Here is a 22,818-nt window from a genome sequence, read left to right as displayed (position 1 = left end):
TGATAATCACTGCGACAACTGATATATTATCTTCCAGTCATCTGCTCTGAGTATACACCTGTTTGTACTTTTTTGCTGTACAGAAACGAGGTCTATTTTATTAATCCAAGGCAGGAGGGAGCGGAGCTGGGAGCTGGAGCACTGACTCTGGGGCGGTGTGTGTGTGTGGGGCCCTGGGCAAGCCACTCAGCCAGCCCGGCCAGAGACGGGGGACCTGGGCATGGTGCTCAGAACGGTGCTGGGCACACAGAAATGCCAAGCAATTCTGTTATTGTATTATTGTTATTTATACAACAATATAGCACGAATATTCTCCTATATTAGTTGATGCTCCTCAGTGACATTATTTTAAATGGCCTTATAATATTTCATTGTATAAGTTATCATATAACAAAGACCCAAACAACACTTATTTCTGGATAGATTATTTCCAGTATTTTGCTTCTACTAAAAAGTTTCTCATTAAGAAAACTTATGTTCAACCTGTATTTCCTTAAGATAAATTCCTAGGTACCTATAATTACAAAAATGAAATTTCTGGGTCAAAAGATATATAATATTTGAAGGCATTTGATATAAATCGGCCAAAAAAATTATGGGGGAAAAAAATCTCACATTGGTATTGTCTCACATATAGTGGACCTTAGATAACATAGAGTCAAGGACTCAATGCCAGTTTTACAGTAGGCGAATAAGCAGATGATGGTTTTTTTGTGCCTGAGATGGAATCTTGGCAATAGTATGAAGTTACAAGTCAGTGAGGACAAGTCTGAGGAGGGACCTGAAGCAGGTCAAAGCGAGAAGCAAACAAGGTTTCCCACAGGGCCCCAGCCTCCCCTGGAGCTACGAATATGAACATGGAAGAACCTATACAGATTTGCAGCTACAAGTAACTATCGTGTGCATAACACTACCAAATTTATCCCCACTCCAACCCTCCCCTCAACTCCACTCATCCCTTCCACTGCTTCCTTGACACCACCTCAGGGACATCTAATAGGATTCCAAACTTATGAAATCTGAACCACAATCTCGATTACACCACCACCCTCTTTCCAACGCTATCCCCCTACTCCAACCCCATGTACACTTCTCTCGCAGGCTTCCCCATCACAGTACCTGGCAATGCCATTACTCTAATTGCTTGGGCCCCAAACTTGGTGATCCTATTTGATTCCTCTCCTTCCCTACCACCTTGCATCTGATCAGTTCATTAATAAGTCCTGTCCAGCTCCATTTTCAAAATATAAATATACACAGTTGACAAATTCTCACTGCTCCACGGCTACCACTTCAATTCCAACCTTGGTCACCTTTCCCTGACTTGGCCTGACTGTTTCTCCTCATGCCACATTCCAGTGTATTCTCCACACTGTAGCCTAAGCGGTCCTTGCAAAAAGCCCGCTAGGTCTTGCCATTGTCTGATCAGACCCTCCAGTGGTCTCCCCTCCCCAGGGCACTTCTCTGCAGGCCCTCCTCCCCCATGGCTCCCACCCCGGCTCCTGCTGTGCCCCTGCGCCTTCTCTCTTCCCGCCTGCTCTCTTCCCAGGCGGCTGCATGGCCCTTCCTTACTCCAGCCCACTAGAGAGGCCACCCCTGCCAACCCCTCTCTCAGGCCACTCTTTATCTCACGCTACTGTGCTTCTCTTCATAACACTTACTACCAACCATCACTTCAGAGCGATTTCTTTTTCTGGTTGATGTCTAGAAATTTCAGAAACAACAAGCCCAGGCACTTGTCTGTCTTCTTTTCAGCTGACCCCTGGACCTGCCTGGGACCAGCACCTGGTGCCCAGCAGATGCTCCCTGAGCAGTGCTGGTTGGTCAGTAAGGGAAGAAGCTGGCAAGTCTTCCCCCCACAGCTGGCAAGAGTAAGTGTGGAGGGAAAGGGATGAAACGGGGTGTGGTGGGGAAAAAAGTATAGCATTTTATGTTAGGTGGCCCAGCTGAATTCTGATTTGTTTTTGCTGAAGGAAGATTCCTGGGTTTGGTGGAGTTTAACGAATAAAAAAGTCTTCGTGGCCCAGCTGGTTTTGCAAAGTTTCTGAAGGAGGAGAGGATATTAATAATTTGGGCATTACCCTGAGATGTTGGGAGAGAGGTGCCACACTGGGTGAGGGGAGATCGAGGTCCTGAATTTTAGGTGATTCAGATGAAACACATCCCCTTTGGTGGATTATGCACAGGCAACCGTAACTGAACAAAGGTTTTCAGGTGTAGCATATACATGCTTCATTTCCTAATTTATTTATGGCAAAAAATATGAGAATAATTGCAGCAATGTCGCTTGATAAGCACAGCACAATGCCAAGAAGTTTCAGGAGCGGTATGAGAATATATAACGGAAAAGGAGGGTCTCATGTTTTTTAATGTCTAAAAAGAGTTACCTTAATGTAGGAAACCATTTATGGATACATTCACATGGAAAACAGGAAGTGGTGCACAACCTGATCATCTAGCTGTGGGTACCGCTGAAATTAGCCACCCCCTCTTAAACAGCTCTGCAGGGCAAGGGCCGGAGACAGGCACTGCACGAGCTGGGAAGCACAGCCACCACGCAGGGTGCTCAGGAAAGAACAGAAAGTGCAGACAATGAGAAGTGACTGTTCCCATGCTGCTCTGAGAGAAGTTTCCTGAGCGTTGAGGGGGCCTAGTGTCCTGAGCCAGACAGCACACTAGGCCGCAGGCAGAAAACACTGCAGAAAACCATACTCAAACCATAAAACTGGAACGAACACCATAGATGTTTCTGGAAACTAGATCTCATCCTTGGGGAAGAATTAAGTGAACCTACTGCTGAACTTACTACTGCTATGCTTATTCTCTCCCCACTTTTTTCCTCTAGAGATATTCAGATCTGATCTCTTTCACAGACACCATTCCTGGAGCACAACTCCTGAAGTACCCTAGGTAAGCAAGAATGAGACAACATCCCTGTTTTCTTTTTCAGTAAGTTAACTGAATGCTAGGCAGGGCTACTTTATCATCAGTTCACTTCTTGAGAAAACTAACAACGCAAGATCACTTTATATTGTTACTTTCTTCATATCGCTTATTACTGTCTTAAATTGTTCCAGCTGTTCATTTGCTGTTTGTCTCCCCCAACCAGAATGTAAGCTCCATGAGAGCAACACACTTGCAGATCAAGTTCAGCCAGCCGCAGGCAGAGAAACTGCACTTGTGTATCACCTTAGGCTTTATATGACATAGGCCTACAGTGTGCTAAATTAGTTAAATGTGGCAAACATACTAGAAGGTCAAAGATGTTTTTAAATATGGAAAAATGTCTGATGGCAGTGGCCGACTTTTTTTTCAAAAAAGAAAATATGGGTGAAACCTAATTCTTAAGCAAAAAGGGCTTTAAGTAAAAGAATTCACTAAAGATTAAAATAAAATCTAAAGTACTGTTAATACTACTACCAAATAGCAGTGCAGTCAATCTAACTGACTCACAAATACATTTGGAGGTACAAGCTGTTAAAAGGGAGCCCCTGGCACAGAGTGGGAGTAGGATGTTTGGGGTGCTTGTTAACTTCCATTACATTTTGCGTTTATACTTTACTGTATAACCAAAAACATATTCAAGAATAGTTAATCTTACCCAAAATAGAAGAGTATGACACAGGCATAAGACAGGATTCCTTGCACTTTAATTGAGCTTGTTACAACTCTGATGAGCTAGCCAGAAACAAACCAAAACAACAAAAACATACAAACAGAACACACAACCACAGAGTTATTAGTTAATATTTAAATAAAAGATTTCTCCATGCTGATTTTAACATTTTAGGTACACACTTGTGGTCTTTGTCTAAATCCAAGAAGCCAGTTCTAGATCTGTTGATTGATATGAAAACCTGCTTGCTAGTGAAAACTTTCATGGTAGATTTGGGTTTGTTCAGACAAATCCAGGATGCCTGTGGCTAAGGCAACAGTTTGGCTGCTGTTGACTCTCTGAGGTCAGACACTATACCTAGTTCATGAATGACACATGCAGTTATACCTAAGAGAGATGCAAATCAGCTGATTTTTACAACAAAAAATTATTCTGTAAAGTGCAAATGAATTCATCTTGCTACATGTGCCGTAACAGAGCTAGAATCACTTCATGGCCCCTTTTCCTGCTTTTCTCCCCCCTGTTCTTTGTTTTTTGATTCTTTTAAGAACCCCCAACAACTTGCGGGGAGCACAGAGTAAAGGGAAACTTAGGAGGTTTGTACTGTTTAAAAAAACTAAACATTATTAAAAATTAATTTTTTAAAGGTCAAAAAATTTCTGTCTCTTTTGGATAGTTATGGTTACATATCTATTTTCTTATTTAATTCACAGAAATGTAGGGGCAACAACATTATCCTTGGAAATCTGCTGAATAAATCTGGTGGGACCAGTCAAAGGAAAATGTTCACACATTATAGGTGCAATAGCTATTTCCATATATTAAGGTCTAGGGGGTCAGCTTTGAATCAGGGAGAAGTGGCCTTATCTGTAATGTCAAGTTATCAAATGTCTATTAGGGTATATTAAGGTGTCTTAAATATAATATACATTTTAAAAGTCACTTAAAAATGCTTCTAATAAAAGAACAATTGCGAGGAGGTGGGACAATGGGTTGTCATATATTCAATAAAGTCTTCCTGTGAGAAAACTCACAATGGAAGCCCTCAACTGTGTCATAGTCTCTAACAGAGAAATGACAATTGTACAGACATTTGAAACAGAAGTTAACATGGCTCTAGGATTGTCTTCATAAACATGAAAGGCAAACCAATGATCACATTTAAGGCTTAAATGACTTAATTTTTATCTACTATGTTATTAGGTAACTTTTAAGATACATACGCCCAAAGTCTACATACGATTTCTTTTCCTTTTTTTCGCATATTAATTCACTTTAGGACCCAAGGTAACACTTAGAAGAAAACACTGTCATTCTGTGCCTTAAAGAATTAACTTGTTATAGAGGCCTCGGTGTACCCCTCAAGGCTCTCGGATGTCTGCCAAAGCTGGGGCACCACGGTGAGGTTCTGTGAGGGAAGTGCTGCCGAAGAAACCCACTGATCACCACTTAGCTATGTAATCCCCTCCCAGCACACAGGAGGTTCTCCAGAAGTGTTCTGTTAATCGATCATTAATTACACACCAATCTTTTGGTATAGCAACCATAAAGAAACTTATTTAAAGAATAAAACAAAGACCAGAGGAATATTTTAAAATACTGAATTTAAAAACTCATACTAATTGTGAATTGAGTTTTCTGACAAGTGACTAGACAAGTCGATTATTATTTGGCAAAGCAAGGCCATATTTAAATCCAACCATTTAACCAATCTTAAAAAGAAAAGAATCAGGCAGTCTAGGTTTATCCTCATACTTGTATGTATCGTGTTTCCAGTTGTAGGAAACAAATGTAGAAAAATTTAGTATTTTATTTTATCAATATTTTAAACCTTTAACAAATAATTTTATTCTTTAAAAGCCTCCAGTTTTTCAAAATTCTAGGAGTTCCTTTTCCCAAGCAAAAGAAAGCTATATTATTATATAATAAACATGCTATTAATATAACTGGAAAATGTTTAGGATGTGGTTATCTGGAAAGCCACACTGAAATTTAAATAACATGAAATCTATTTATAATTCATCATCTAAAAAAAATTAGGGAAGCTGGTCTTCTTTATACCTTTCTTAGTTGATTTGCATGAGAATGCATCTATAGAACTCTAGATGTTCTTTGGCAAAAAAGATAGTTGAATTTGTTTTGATGTGAGAATAGGCAGTCAAGAAAAAACATAATCAAATATAAGTACAGGCAGCAAATCTTCTTAATTACTATTAATACAACCCAATGTGGCTAATAACTATCTGCAAGGCTGTTCTGAACAATTCATTAAATATTCAAAGTTGATTTTTTTGGGACTGATTTAGTAAATTTTAGTACCATTTTTATTTAAAAACAAAACAAAACAAAACAAAACACATTTCCTGAATATAACAGTAGAAATTTTCATTGTAAAAGCTTTGAAAAATTTTTAAAAAGTAGTAAAAAAAAAAAAAAAGTAGCAATTACAATGGGAACAGAATATGTCTTCATTTAGGTGTACTATAGTTTATATAACCTATTTTGTTTCTGAATTTTTACTACTATAAATGCCACTACAATGAACAGCCTTGCCCATAAGTCACTGTATGCCTTTTAGAACTATTAATATTTCCTTAGGATAAATTCGTAGAACTGGAATGACTGCATCAAAGCATGATACTGTCAAACTGACTTTTAGAAATGTTGGATCCATTTACCTTTCCACCCATATGCATCAGAGTGGCCACGCCAATGCCACCTTCAAGTATTTCCATTAAAAAAAGAAAAATCTTTGCTAAATGAGTGAGCAAAAAATAGTATTCTCATTTTTAGGAAAGCCATTTACTTAAAATGGTTTAATATCACTTATCTGTTGGATGGTTCAACATTCAAAGGGACACTGCTATAATTTAAAACAAAACTTTATCCCAAGTTTTACTGTTAATTTTTATACCAAGTCCTTTTAAAACAATCTTACTGATAATCCATCTACTAATATTCTATAATGATGGCTATCTCATTATCAAAAACATAAAAAAGTATGGACTTACTAAAACAGCTAGTGGGAGAGGAATAAAACCCATCCTTCGTGCTACCGAATCACTGTAATCAGTATATGCCTGAACAGAGAGAGGAGAAAAGGATTCCGATTAATGGAATTTAAACAGCATTTAAGAAGTAATATTCACTTACTACCAGCAAATGTTCTAAACAGGTGAGGCTATGAGCAAGAGGAGAATCAGCACCTACTATACAATTTAGAAAAATGACTGCAGAAATCCAAAAGTTCATGAGGAGTTTTAAATATAAAGTTGAATAACTGTTACAATGCTGTAAACATCATATACTATTTAATGTTGAGTATTACTAATTTGTAAATGTTTAGTATTGAGAGCAGAGATAAATAGGAAGTTTAAGTTCATATAGCTCCCCCTTACCTAATATTCCATGCTAAATTAAGCCACTGTTAGTTAATTTCAGACTATGCCTTTGAAATAATGCTTACATTTTTCTGTCGGCTGCTAACAAGGTCAAAAGCAAGACTGGCTCTATATTCACTGTAGACCTAAAGACAAATAAGAATGAAATATTAAGTAATATAGTGCAAATATATCACAAGAAAAATTCTGTAGATAAAAATGTTTAATAATTGACCAGGAACAGGTGCTAATAACCAAGCAGAGATCCAGGTATGGTTTCTCTACTTGTTTTCCTATAGTAAGGGTAAACCATAACCTCGGTTCCCCTGAACTGTGAACATTCATACATCTTTTAAAGGTTTTTCTTCAAAAAAGAATAAATATCCAATGATTATGATCCTGAGAGTTTGGAATTTTGGGAAGGGTGACTATTTTAAGTAGTATAATACATATAAAATAATTTTGAAATTTTAAATTAAATGAAGAGTTTTTTTTTTTTTTTTTTTTTTTTTTGTTGAGACAGAGTCTCACTTTGTTGCCCAGGCTAGAGTGAGTGCCGTGGCGTCAGCTTAGCTCACAGCAACCTCAGACTCCTGGGCTTAAGCGATCCTACTGCCTCAGCCTCCCAAGTAGCTGGGACTACAGGCATGCGCCACTATGCCCGGCTAATTTTTTCTATATAGATTTTTAGTTGTCCATATAATGTCTTTCTATTTTTAGTAGAGACGGGGTCTCGCTCAGGCTGGTCTCGAACTCCTGACCTTGAGCAATCCACCCGCCTCGGCCTCCCAGAGTGCTAGGATTACAGGCGTGAGCCACCGCGCCCGGCCTAAATGAAGAGTTTTAAAAAATTATTATTGCTGTACCTAATCATAATGATACCTTCTTAGAAAAATGGATACTAAAAAAAATATACAACTACTATACTAGGGAACACAGTAGTTATGAAGGCACTTATAAAATGTCATTTCCACTAAAAATTACACAAATATCTAAATCAAGCCTATTAATTTTGACTTTAGATGCTGAGAAAATGATCCTATGAAAAGGGAATCATTCTATATTGAGAAAGCCAAGAAAGTAAATGGTGAAATTACTTTATTAGTGCCTTACAAAAAAGTGAAAAATCATATTTTCTTTTAGTATATTATAAGCATTCAGAAACCCATAATCAAATCATCAAATTTTAGCTGTTACAACTGCTTTCTATCTTAAACCATTGCCTTTTGAAATGAAAGAAGTATCAGAGTAAGACTATTATTAAAAGTACAACCCAATAAAATCTAGAAAACTGCTAACTAATAATATTCATTGAGACTGAACTAGGAATGAGCAATGCACTAGGAAACTTTTACATTTTATAGACCATGAGCCTATAGCCACATAGCTATTTCTGGAAATTCTACAGAATATCTGGTTACAACATAAAACAAATCTCTCAAAGTTTCATCAAAAGCTTTCACTAGAAAAATATAAGGCTCTTATCTTCTAGAACTTATCAAGAACCTCTTCATAATTGCAGGGGAAAAAAAAATCAATATTTAAACATATTTAAATATTTTTAAAACCTAGCCAGAAAGAAAACTTTTGATGGTCTAAGTTTTAAAATGGAAACAATGTGATTTTAAAAACTTTAAGTGAACAGATTATGACCATATTAGTGGTTTACAATGATTTTGAGTTAGTAATACTGACCTCAACTACTGGCTGGTCTATATTTCCACCAAAAATATGGAACTGGGACTGCTTAATATTCAAATAAAATACTTTCAGTAGCACAATAATGTTTAGAAACTTAAAACTGTGTAATTCTAATTTTAAAGTATTAAAATCTTCTATTATCTTAATAACTATGGTAAACTTATTCTATAACTTTATAATATTAAGAAGTAAACTTTAAACATTGAATTTTGTATCAAAATACATACATCTGCAGTAATGTCATTAAACTTGGTGATAAAGGCATGTTTTACAATATCCACAGCAATTTCTGATGCAATTACCATACAGACATCTGGAAACAATACCCAGAGATGATCTATAAAGTATGGAAAAAAAGAAAAACAATTAAATCTCTTAATGTGAACAGAATCTATATCACAGGCTACCAAAGAAATCTGAAACCTCCACATACCATAACTATATTTTTTTTTTTTTTTTTTTTTGAGACTGAGTCTCACTCTGTTGCCCAGGCTAGAGTGAGTGCCGTGGCGTCAGCCTAGCTCACAGCAACCTCAAACTCCTGAGCTCAAGCGATCCTCCTGTCTCAGCCTCCCGAGTAGCTGGGACTACAGGCATGTGCCACCATGCCCGGCTAATTTTTTCTATATATATTTTTAGCTGTCCATATAATTTCTTTCTGTTTTTAGTAGAGATGGGGTCTCGCTCTTGCTCAGGCTGGTCTCGAACTCCTGAGCTCAAACGATCCGCCCACCTCGGCCTCCCAGAGTGCTAGGATTACAGGCGTGAGCCACCGCGCCCGGCCCCATAACTATATTTTTAATATATGATACAAAAGTAGCTTTCAATTATTAATATAACCTTTGTCAAAACAGCTACACTACATCAAGTTAAAGGATAGTTCATTCAAAAAAATATTTATTCAGTATTTTCTATGTGCCAAGCACTGCTTTCTGTGCAGACCACTGTGGTGAGCAGAGCCCTGGCTTCATGCAGCCTACATGCCTACCTGTTCGTGTGTCTACATATCTACGTACCTACATGCTGGTGGGATGACTAGGTTAAGCAGGTTCCTTAGAAAATCCTTTAATTCTACAGCTGTCTCAACCTGACAGTACATAGCTAGCAGTACAGCTCCTCCCGTAGTCAACTGAGGAATTTTCTCCCTCTTTGATCACTATAATTTAAAGATATTGATCAATGACTTGTTTCACTGTCATACAGATGTTAAATTTGCTCACTTTTATGACATTTATTAAAATATCAATTCAGTACCAAGTACCTGATTAAAAAACACCCATAGATAACCTCCTACGACCTTGAAGAAGGGTGTAAGTATGAGAGTGAGCAAGAAAAAGATGGTTAGAAATGCTGACAAGGACCTAAAGCAACTCAAGACGCTGGCAGCTGGACCATACATGCTCACAGTACAGGCAGCTTTTGTGAGTCTGGCATCACGCTAGGTTTTAGACATCGGGGACTGCTTTCAACGAAAAACTCTGCCACTGACTGCAATATTTCTTTTCTTTTGAATCTGCATCACTGGCAAAGGGCGAGTTTCTTAATTATCTAAATTCAAGTTTCCTATGTATAAAACAAGGATAATAAAAGTGTCTGCATTATTATGAGAAATAAAGGAGATAATGTTGCATAGCAATGTGCCTGACACACAAAATAGCTAGTATTATTTTTATGTTATTAATGATCTGTGAACTGAGAGCAAGTTTCTATAAACAGCATTTTTTTAAAAAGGAAACTAAAAAATACAAACTGAAAAAAGAGTGAAAGAACAATGAATTCATCACCAAAGCAAGTGCTCCTTTTATCCTGCTATCTGCTATAGAACTGACAAAGGAAACTTAAGATAATTTGTTAAAGTCGCGGTATAAATGAGAATATGACTTCAAACACCTAGTTGTTGGGAGGCTTAGGGATCATTTGTCCCTTGGTTCAACAGCCCTCCTTTGAGGTTGCTGATACCATGAGGCCTCCGCCAGGGCCAACCACATGTGTCCACCCTGCCTTTCATGGACACCCTGTTAGCTGACTTAGTTATAAACAAATATACCAACATTCACCAAAAGAAAACAGGTACACAAAGAATCTAGATGTGTGTGGAGGGAGAAGCTTTCCTACCACAAGTCAAGAAGCCTTTGGATCCATTCAGATTAGAACTCAAGCCACTGACAGATATCATTTGACCTTATGGTTTCTCTAAGAAAATAATTTCTGAAAATATATTTCCAAAATCATATATCTTATTTTATATGTTTCTGATTTGTCCCAGGTAAATTAGCAATGATTTAAAATAAATAAATAAGAAGTTCCTAAATGCCTATAACATGCACAATATTGAGAATAATAAATGCAATGCAAAGCATGGTCTCGCCTAACGTGTTGTTAGGCAATTTCATCACTGTGTGAATATCATAGAGTGTATTTACACTCTAAGGTGTACCTGGATGGTATGGCCTACTACACACCTAGGCCATATGGCATGTCCTATTGCTCCTAGGCTATGACGTATATAGCACGTTACCATACTAAATACTATAGGTAACTGTAACACAATGGTAAGTATTTGTGTATCTAAACATTCCCAAACATAGAAAAGGTAATGTGTTGCACAATATGATGTCAGAACAGCTATGATATCACTAGGTGATAAGAATTTTCATTTTCAGCTCCATTATAATCTTATGGGACCACTGTCTTATTATATGCAGTCTGTCATTGACCGAAACGTCATTATGTGGCAGATGACTGTTTTTTCAATACCCAAACAGTGGAACAAAGTCTTCTGACATTTTCTGCAATACTCATTTTATGCCATGTAAAAGAATGATTTTGGTTTAAGATTAAAATTACAAGACATTTTATCCATTATGAGTTAGTTACCTGGATTCCAAGAAAACTGTTCCATGTTTCTTAGACATACTATCAGCAAAAGCACATAATTTGTGAATCGTTCCTTAATATCTGAAAAAAAAAAATTCAATAAATTTAATAAAAGCAAATAACTGAACTGCTAAAGGCCAGTTTATACATTTCACTTTTTAAGCTGTTATTTTCTCATAGAGTCTAAGATACCATGTAATCAAGAAATGGAATAAATCTGTCTGCAGTAAGTGTGGCACATCCACAAGTTGTGTCTATGTAATGCTTGTGGTTAGAAACAGTCAGTCACATAAAAACTACCTCAAAAGCTTTTATACACTCTGCTGTCATTTCCCTACGACTCTACCATCGTGGTAGTTCTGGGCTTCACCAATGCCAGTCAGCTGTGGCACCTCCTGCACATGCTCTGAATTTCAATTTCACCCTGACGTCCTTCGTGGGACTGTCTTTGCTCCTCTTTTCCTGCTTCCACCTTTTTCCATTACTCCAAAGCAAAATGATTGGGACTTTTATTCCACAGGAAAAACGTGGTCTCTGTTGGTGAGGTGGTCTTACTCTCTGTGCTGTCCCTAAATCCTTAACCTCTTCCAGGCAGTGGCTGGTACCTTCTTTTCCAGGGTAGCTCAGCTCCTTATTTGTATTGGGTCAGAACTGTACCTTCACTCCCTCGAAGCCCAGTGGTCACAACCTGCTCTTCTACTTATGAAACTGTAGTGTTATTCCTTACGCAACACCACACTGTGGGGCCTAAGCTCAGAGCACAGATAAGCCCCTTAAGAGGCATGACCCAATTGGAAGGAAGGACATACGGAATTTGAGCGGAGCCGTTTTGACTAGTTCTAGATCACTTGCTCTATTTATTTTGTGACTGCAAAAGGGGATACAAGTCATAAGAAAACTAAGAAAAGTCTACTCTAGAATAAGTCTCATCAAAATATATTCTCTGTTACTTACCCATAGCTAACTGTGGATCTTAAATCATGGGATTAATTAAATTTGTCAATGTACCTTTAATTGGAATTCTGTACAATTATTCACAAAGCTGTATTTATATGTGTCCTAAGTCCTTTCAAATTCCCACATATTTGAAAAAGAAATATACTTATTTCTGACCCTACCACTAAGTATGAATATATAGTATGGACTTGGTTCATTATAGAATTTCCTGGAAAAAAAATTTCCTTGAGAAATTAAAAACACTATTTGGAATAAGCCAAAGTAATTTTTGTGAACTCTAATATTATTATAATAATATAAAAACAATCACAGTATTTAAATTAACTATATCTGATCCTTGGACACACAGCAGTTGCCAGCATAGAGAAAATCTGCAATAACTTCAATTCTAAGGATATTGGCCCATCTTAGTGGGGGGATATTTAAGGCAAAACAGATTTTAGAAAAGCAGACTATATCTACCTGTGGTAGAGGTTAAGAAAAACTGATAAATTCTGGTAGGTAAATGTAATTTTATAAGATGAAGGATGATACATTTAAAGATTACAAAGAAAAGTAACATCATAAAAAATAAGTACATATTTCCAGCACTCATGTATCAATCTATGAAAATAAGGATGCTATATGAATATTAAAAAAGTTTTCTTATATTTTCAGTTTTATTTTTACATTTAAATGTTCTACATAGGTATTATGAAGCCAATATTTGACTTTTAAAATGTGAGCTATAAGTTTACCCAAATTTTTAAAGTTTCTCCATAATAAAATAAAATATTATTTAAGGAAATACATTTTTTTTTTTTTTTTTGAGACAGGGGCTTGTTCTGTTGCCCAGGTTATAGTGCAGTGGAATCATCATAGCTCACAGCAACCTCAAACTCCTGGGCTCCAGCAATCCTCCTGCCTCAGCCTCCTCAGCAGCTGGGACTACAGGTGTGCACCAGCAAGCCCAGCTAATTTTTCTATTTTTTATAGAGACAAGGTCTCACTATGTTGCTCAGGCTGGTCTTGAACGCCTGACCTCAAGCAATCCTCCTGCCTTAGCCTCCCAAAGTTCTGGGATTATAGGTGTGAGCTACCACACCTGGCTGGAAATAAAATTTTTACGAGAATGATAGATTCTAATACTGATAACCTATATATATTAGAAAAAGAATGCAATCAACAACATATTTATACTATATCTCATATTCAGAACGTCAGGGTTTGGATTAGGATTGAACTCTTACATTGATTAAAAATTAAAACTTCTACAAAAATGGGAAGGTTTTATCTTAACCTTTATTAAAAAACTTAAAAACACTGGTGATTAACGCTTTCAAGATATTTCTGACATTCAGATTATTAAGCTCCTTTTTCCCTACTACATTGCCACTAAAAGGGATATACTTTAACATACATTCACATCTTAAACGTGAAATGAGTGACTTTTATTTCCAATAGTCATTCAAATGTATTGCAGGTATACAGGCTTCTGTTAAGAGCGTTAAATAGAGGCTGGTGTGGTGGCTCATATTTGTAATCCTAGCACTCTAGGAGGCCAAGGTAGGAGGATTGCTTGTGGTCAGGAGATTGAGACCAGCCTGAGCAAGAGCAAGACCCCGTCCCTACCAAAAATAGGAAAAATTAGCCAGCGTGGCTGTAGTCCCAGCTACTCAGGAGCCTGAGGATGGCTTGAGCCCAGGAGTTTGAGGTTGCAGTTAGGTATGATAACACCACTGCACTCTAGCTGGGGCAATAGAGCAAGACTCCATCTCAAAAAAAAAAAGAAAAAAGGAGTGTTAAATAGAGTCATCCTGAGCTAGAACCTTACTTCAGACAACCTAACCCCTGAAGGATCTTTCTGAATGCATAGTTCACATTATCAATGGGTAAAATAAACACACAAAATTTTTCATCTCAAGAATGCAAATCAGAAAGCCATGGGTTCTACACTCAGATGGTGCTTACATTACAATGAAGTGAAAAAAACTGGTAAAAGTCTGGTTTTATTAACTAAACTCCATTTCATGTGTCCTTAGGCAATTCCTCTAAAGAGAATGTACAGTTAGATAATACTGAAAGGGATAATATTGCTCTAAAATTTCCAAACAAAGGCTTCCGCATTAAACCAGCACAACATACTGAACCTTATACTATGTATTTGGCAACAACTTCTGAGGGAGAAAAAATTCATCGGAAAATTCCTAAGAAGAAAGAAGCTGATAGGTGAGTACCAGTGCTAACTGGTTCCCATTAAGTGGCTCCTGAAGAGTGCAAAGGAGGCACTGCCCTCATAGTAAGCGTACAATGCAGCTCTTGGGGATCCCTCATCTGTCCCTTTAATATCTGAGTACAACAGGCCATACTAGTAGGACTGTCTATGATGGATTTTTTTCCTTACTTGGCAATGGGTCTTAAAATCTACATTAGGGTCAAGTTAATTACTTATAAAATCTAAAAGGTACAATGGAAACCACCTTGTATTATAACTTGAACTAATTTACTTACAACAAAAAGTAATATTTTATTGGTGCTGATACCATTTTAAGCCAAAATAAACTGAATTTCTGGTGAGCTGATATGCATACTTGATCAATATACTATTTTTTTCAGAGTTTTCTTAGAACTCGAATATTGAATCCTTAATCTTTCTAAGGTCAGAGGTTGTAATTCTAGGGAGCTGGTTATAAAAGAAAGAAAAGGGATATTAATTATATCAACAAGCTGACGATAAGGTTAGAAACCATTCATAATCTCCTCCTCACAATTTCAACGCTCTTATACACAAAGACTGAAAACTCTTAAAACTTAAAATTTGCATGTCTAGTTTAAAGCTCTATAAAGAACACCTACTCAAAGGAGGTTATTAATATAAATTAATAAAAAATGTGATTTATGCAACAGATGAAATTTTTATAGTTGAACCACTATATTCTATGGTTACTACAAAAGTGGACAAAAAATTCTATAATTTTAGACCCTTCCGTCCTCTTCCATTTCAAATTCACAGAGCTTGGCAGCATGCAAAGAGAAGAACATAAACATGAAGAAAGACAGCACAAACTGCCCTTCAGAGCTCTGGGATCCATGACCCAGGATTCATCATGGCCCCAAAGAATCATCTAGACTTTAAATTTTCATTTCCCTTTTTTGTTCCTTGCCTAGTTTTCAAATCTCCTATAATTCTAAACATTTGTTTGCTTTAATATATTCATATGCCATTATTTTCCTTGTCTAATAAAGGTAAAATTTACATACTGTGACATGTATAGATCTTAAGTACAAAATGTGATGTTGGATAAATGCATAATCTGTGTCACCAATCCCCTAATTAAAATATACAAGAGTTCTATCACCCAGAAAGCTCCCTCGCACCCACCTCCTCCAATCAATTCCCATTCCCAATAAGCAATTCCTCTTATTTCTATCATCGTAGGTTATATTGCTTGATCATAAACCTCATATAAATGAAATCATCCAGTATGTGCATTTTTGTGTCTGTTTTTTTCACTCAACATAATGCTTTTAAGATCTACATAGTTGACCATATCATTTCATTCATTCTCTTTTAATTGCTGAGTAGTATTCCATGGTATAGCTATAACACAATTTGTTTTCCTATTGATACCATTTGGGCTGTTTCCAGCTTTTGGCTGCTATAATAATTCTTATACAAGCCCTATTGTGAAAATATGGTCTCAGTGCTGAATTATAGGGTAGGCGAACATTTAACTGTATGAGAAACTGCCAAAAAGTTTCCCTGAGCTGTTGTAATATTTTATATTCACAACATCAATGCATGAGACAGTCAGTTAATCCACATCTTCCCTAACTTTTGACATTGTCAGGCTACAAGAGCAGCCATTCTGGTGGTTGTGTAGCGATATCTCATTATGGCTTTACTTTGTACTTCCCTAATGACTTTTTCCCCAGTAATGCTGAGTACTTTTTTATGGGCTTATTGGCCATTTCTAGATTTTCCTTTGCAAAATGTCTATTCAAGCCTCTTCCCATTTTTAAATTGGACCATCCTTTCATTATTGATTGGTAGAGTTTGTTATATATTTGGGAAACAAAAAAGAACTCTTGTGTCAGGAAACAAAAAAAAAAATCTATGCATCTCAAATCTTTCCTCTTAGTAGTGTGGTTTGCCTTTTCATTTTCTCAGTTTTTTAATTGTGTAAGTTTTAAATTTTGGAGAAGTTCAATTTCTCTCTTTTTATAGTTAGTGTTTTTTTGTGTGGTCTCTAAAAATGTTTGCCTATGTCGGGGTTGTAAATATATTCTCCTTTATTTTGTTCTAGAAATTTTATAATTTTAGCATTGTGTAGGACTATGAACCACTATGCATTGATTTTTGGGGTAGGGGAGAGGTCAAAGAAACAGTGGCCCACAGGAAATGTGACATTAGGATTTCAGAAGGAATTGCAAAATAATACTGCATAGAGCTGCAAGCAGAATCTAATTGTACATACCGCTATTTGACATTTGAAAGAGATTGTTCTTTTCAAACTTCTTGAAAACACTTCCTTTAATTTCAACAAACTGAAATAGTAAACAGAAATATCATCTTTATCACTGTAACAGTTTTCAAATTGGACTTGCTACATATAAAACTTCCTAGAGAATAAATAACATAGAGAACAAAGAATTTTATCCGATCCAGAATATTGCTGCTAAAAAGTGCCCATATAACCTCAAAAATATAAAATAAAATTTCAACTTACATTATTGGACATCATGATAGTAAGCAAGGACTTGTTGTGTGAGTTAAAAGCTACATTGAGGGTTGTTGCTTGAACCATTATAAGAATTGCGTGCAAAACTAACAGTATGTCAAGGAAAAACCTTAAGTTTGTTTTCATATTATTATTAATAGATAATACTAAATATTTTCAAATACTTTTAAAAGTGAACAATGGAGAAAAAATTGACTATGTTTTCCAAATCAAGCATAAGTATTTTATTATCTTCATAACTTCCTTATTAGCTATAGTTGATATAAATTTGACAGCATAAGATATATGTAATCCCTATGAGACAAACAAAAGTAGAAATGAATCTCTGCGTAGCCATTTATCTGAGTCCTTCAGAACAGGATTGTTTTGTTCTTTCTGTATCTCTGGCACTTGGCACAGTGCTTGGGAAATAGGACCTCCCCAAAATTTGTTAAATAAATGGTAAATATTGAAAGAAAGACTTTGAAATATACATTCTGAATTAAGATAATTTATATATTGAAAAAGAAAAGAACACAAAATAACAGTTAGTTTGGAAGTGGTTTTCCTCTCTAGTTCTTCACAAGACGTGGAATGTAAGACGATAAGAAATATCTGATAATTAAGATTCTTTTTCACATGTCATTTTGCAAATATCCATAAGCTGCAGAATTATATTCATATTACATACAGAATAGGTGATTTGTATCTAAGAATTGTTTTAATCCATTAACACTGGAACAAGCTTTTAACTTCATATTTTCCAACTTAATCCCTTAACTTCCCAAGTATTAGTCCAATTTCTTTCAAGCATTAACTCTTATAGAGATAAGAAAAAAATGACACATTCCTGTGAATGAGTCCTGACTACGAATGGAACTTCAGAGTAGGTATGTATGTGTATGTGTGTGTGTATATACCCACACACACATATACACAGACACACACAAGCACACACCGTTTATACAGTAAAGCATTTACTCTCCGAAAGAGAAGCTTTAAGCTAGGGACATACATATACCTCTTCTCCAAAATTCCTCCCAACCACTTCACATTTTACTTCTACATGAATTCATATATTTTAAACCCAAGGTTATAACAAAAAATTCATAGATTTAAAGATAACTTCATTATAAATTCCTTCCTCATACTCAGTTACACCGAGAATAGAACTGTTTTCTAGCAGCACAAAGCGTTGTGCACACAAGAGGTTCTTTAATTCACAATTACTATTTCAGCCAATTTCTCAAAAGAAAGCAGGTATTTCACATTAATCTTCAGAATATATACATACATATGTATCTTTAAATCTGTGAAATAGCTAACCAAATAAAATACGGTAGAATACACATTGACCATTGGAACTTCCAATGAGTCTAAAAGGATACAGACATAGAGAACAGCCATGAAAAAGTGAGGAATCACCCCAATATGGGCTCTTTTTCTTTCTTTAGGCTCTGTTGCTGTCCAATAGAGAGCATCTAATATATCTTGTCCAAATGATGAAAACAGACGATCAGCTACCTAAAGAAAGAAATTATTGGAAAGTTGTTTCTTAATATTGCATTTAAATGTTACTAAAATTCAGATGCAACTCAAATGCTGGAGATTTGACTTTTCAAATCCCAGTAGAAGGTAAGTTAAAGAAGAATGGAGATCTTTGTTTACTTATTCACTTATATTTCTTTATTCTCTGACACACAGTGCTCAAATATTTATAGAATTTGAATTAGACTTTGTCTAATTAGCCGTTTGTAATAAAAAACGTCTTATGTAGTGGCAAAAATAAAAGGAGGTGGGCACATCAAAATCATGGTTCCTCTGGTTTTAGGACTTTAAATATAAACTCAGGATTCAAACTTAAATTCTTTAGGACAAATATATCATTTGACCCACTTTACCTAATATTTATAAATAATGCTAGCTGTATTTTGAGGCTTATTAAATGGAATATAATATGCAGATTTACTTCCTGAAGACATTTCTAAGTATTGATCTCCTTGAATATGGTATAACGCCCAAAAAGAGGCACATAAAAAAGAGAAAAGGAGGACATGGTATCATTCGGGATTCAGCTGGAATGCCACACCCTGAGAGAGCCTTTCCTGGACCATCTGTGGCTACTGTGGCTCCTGTGGTCTCTACTATGTTACTCTGTTCTTTTTCATCACAGTATTTATCATTTCCTAGTATCATCTTGTTTACTATCTATCTCTCACCTGTAGAATATAAGCTCCACGAGAACAGGCTTGTTAGCCTATGGATCTTCAGGGTCCAAGACTGTGCTTGGCATACAGGAAGTGCCGATTAAATATTTGCTGAATGAATAATAGCTACCACTCAGGGGGAGCTCTTACCACATGCCTGACATTATGCTAAACCCATTCTGTGTAATGTGTACTTTATCTTCATAATCCCCCTAGTATTTCCAATTTACAGATAAGAATTTGAGGATTAGCAATATTCAATAACCAGCAACTGTGTCCAGGATAACTAGGTCATAAGGGAAGGAGCCAGGATTTGATTGGAGGTGGTTTCTCTTGACTAGAGCCTGGACTCTTGTCTGCTATGCATAAGCCATGTCACCAATTATAGCCTACAAACTGAGTAAGTATTTAAACCATTTTAAGCAACAATTCATGGATCCTTTCTCTTGGCCTGTTTGCTAGTAACAATAATAAAACTACCTTTTGTAGTTTTGTAAGAGGGCTTTGTAAGTCAGAAGACATAGACATTAAGTTTGGGGGTGGGAGGGAACCCTTGCCCCCTGCAGACCCCTAAGAGGGAGAAGCAGTAAAGGAGACCAGACTGGCACGGTAGGAAGAGCAACTCCAACAGCAGAGGAGAGGAGGGAGAAGGTTTGGGCTCTTCTTTCTATAAGGGGCGGGGGGAAACTTAGGTAAGCCAGTCTGCTTCACAAACTCCATGCCCGCCCACCCCTTGGCAACCTACTTGGTGGGGCAAAGCAAGTGTAAGGGCAGTGAGTCTGGAATCAGGAAGCTGGGGTACGGATTGCTGGGACTATAGGCATGCGCCACCACACCTAGCTAACTTTTCTATTTTTAGTAGAGACAGGGTCTTGCTCTTGCTCAGGTTGGTCTCGAACTACTGAGCGCAAGCGATCCTCCTGCCTTGGCCTCCCAGAGTGCTAGGATTACAGGTGTGAGCTACCCTGCTGGAATCCACGTTTTAACAAGATTCCCAAGAGATGGTGTGATGTACACATTAATGGTCAGAAGCACCATTACCAGAGTCAGTAGAAAATATTTTGACCTTCAAGTACCTTCTGCACTGGAAGACTTGAAGTTGCGCACACCGACCCGGCCTGTGGAGGCCGTGGGGCTAGACTGATCGCACAAGGTACAGGAGGGTCCTTACCTCAAGCATGTTGTAGATGATGTAGAGCTTGATGACAGACTGCCCCCTTATCAGGTGGTACATCATGGAGTAGTCAACATAGTGCATCATAAAATAGCAGATTACCAAAATGACACCCTTCAAAATGTCACACACCTGGGCAGGCTGAAGCAAACGTCTGTCCCTGAAACATACAAGAAGTAATGAAAATATGAGTTTTATGTTGGTGGGAATGTAAATTAGTACAACCTCTATGGAAAACACTGTGGAGATTTCTCAAAGAAGTAAAGGTAGATCTACCGTTTGATCCAGTGATCTCACTACTGGATACGTATCCAAAGGAAAAGAAAGCATTATAACAAAAGGCACTTGCAATTGTATGTTTATCATAGCACAATTCACAAGTGCAAAGATATAGAATCAATCTGAGTGCCCATTAATTGAAGAATGGTGGTATATATACACCATGGACTACCACTCAGCCATAAAAAAAAGGATGAAATAATGTCTTTTGCAACAATTTGGATGGAACTGGAGGCCATTATCCTAAGGGAAGTAAAGCAGGAATGGAAAACCAAGTAACACATGTACTCACTTATAAGTGGAAGCTTTGGGTACACAGGGGCAGAGTGGTAATGGACACTGAAGACTCAGAAAGGGGGAGGATGAGAACGGGGTGAGGGAAGAAAAACTACCTATGGGGTGCAATGTACACTATTCAGGGAAGGGGAACACTAAAAGCTCAGACATCACCACTATATAATTCATCCATGTAACCAAAACCCACTTATATCCCTAAATCTATAGAAATATAAAATTAAAAAAAGGAAGTAAAAGTTTTAAATAAATAACTATGAGTTCTTAAAATAAATAATCTTTACTAGACATACACTGGCATACAGAGGTAAAAATGAGAATTAGGTTGATATTTTAAAAACTTCAAGGAAACTTATACTGAATGATTACTCAATAGTGTGAAATTTTCTGTCCAAGTACAAAAGAATATAAAGCTATCAAATCAGAATTACTATTAGAAGTTGGTAATCTTAACAAGTGAACACAGAGGGCAGGCATCTGCTGATAGGTACTTTAAAGCAAAGGATTTCCGTGATTATGACACAAGCCTTTAACCTAGTCATGAAGTCACACCAGATCAGCCCTTTCCACACGTTATATTCTATGCACGTTGCTCTGCAACTTGGAACTGTTTATTTAACAGCACAACATGCCGTATCAGTTCATTGGGAATTCATGTTACTATGGCAGTGTAGTGTTCCACTAGGTGGGTGAACCATAATTTATTTAACATACCACTAACAGATTTTCCGTCTTTTGTAATTAAAAGCCACAATGCAATGTACATGTCTCATACATGAAAGTATATCTGTAGGATAAATTCCTAAAATTGAAATTTCAAGGTTATATTCATTTGACATTTTGATAGAAATAGCTAAACTGCCCGCTGTAGGGGGTGTGCCAGTTGACACCCCCACTAACAATGTTACAAGAAAGCCTATAGCTAAGCGCTTGCAATACACTGTTGGATCAACTTTTGGATCTTTGCCAAGCTTGTGAAAACCAGTACCTAGGGTAGTTTCAATGTTAATTTCTATCATTAGGAAACCGAACATCTTTTTTCATATATTTAACAGTTATTTATATTTCCTGTGAATTCTCTTTTCCTATCTTTTTTGTATTGGTTTATAGGATAGCTTTTATATTACAGAAGTTAGTCCTCTGTGACTTGAGTTGAAATATTTTTTTTCGTAACTAATATGAGCAGAAGAATCATTCTTTACTTCCAAAGTCAGAGCAAGGAGAGCTAAACATAAATTGTGAAAGGAAACACCTTAATAAGACAGAGTAAAAAATACATTAAAAAAGTAGAAATTTTAGATTTCTTTCACTGGATTTAAAATTCCTGTGACAAGAAAAGGAAAGATGTTGCCTCTCTACCTGTTGCAGCCCAATTCCTCAAGACAAAAATGCTCAGTCTCCTGTTTTGGCAACTTTTATGCATAGTGCAATCAATAAAATGGCCAAGTATTTTCTTGAAGAGCTGCAGAATCTGTTAATTTCCACCAACTGTGACAATATTCTGAGCAACAATATAGAGCGTGAGCACATTTTCTAATTGGCCACTGGCCTTATGAGCCATCTATGTGTTTGGTATTCCTCAGCTACCTATTCTCTGGAGCTCTTTTCTAACCTTTGCCTACTTTCAGATCAG

At 36.7% G+C, this 22,818-nt stretch overlaps 1 protein-coding gene across 1 annotated transcript in view; it reads right to left on the bottom strand.

The window, feature by feature from the left end:
• Positions 1 to 22,818, bottom strand: part of TAPT1 (transmembrane anterior posterior transformation 1) — a 61,090-nt gene that overhangs the window by 3,736 nt on the left and 34,536 nt on the right. The window contains exons 4-12 of the mRNA XM_069495029.1: positions 20,610 to 20,772; positions 18,620 to 18,755; positions 17,241 to 17,338; positions 16,989 to 17,058; positions 11,575 to 11,655; positions 8,925 to 9,034; positions 7,083 to 7,142; positions 6,628 to 6,696; positions 3,602 to 3,678 (exon numbers count right to left, since the gene is read on the bottom strand). Coding sequence (XP_069351130.1) covers positions 3,602 to 3,678; positions 6,628 to 6,696; positions 7,083 to 7,142; positions 8,925 to 9,034; positions 11,575 to 11,655; positions 16,989 to 17,058; positions 17,241 to 17,338; positions 18,620 to 18,755; positions 20,610 to 20,772 — 864 coding nt within the window. The remainder of the gene's footprint in view (positions 1 to 3,601; positions 3,679 to 6,627; positions 6,697 to 7,082; positions 7,143 to 8,924; positions 9,035 to 11,574; positions 11,656 to 16,988; positions 17,059 to 17,240; positions 17,339 to 18,619; positions 18,756 to 20,609; positions 20,773 to 22,818) is intronic.

This window comes from Eulemur rufifrons, chromosome 19 (genome assembly GCF_041146395.1).
Source record: "Eulemur rufifrons isolate Redbay chromosome 19, OSU_ERuf_1, whole genome shotgun sequence".
Taxonomy (NCBI): Eukaryota; Metazoa; Chordata; class Mammalia; order Primates; family Lemuridae; genus Eulemur; species Eulemur rufifrons.
Note: the sequence above shows the minus strand (reverse complement) of the source record. Positions and strands in the feature narration are given on the sequence as shown.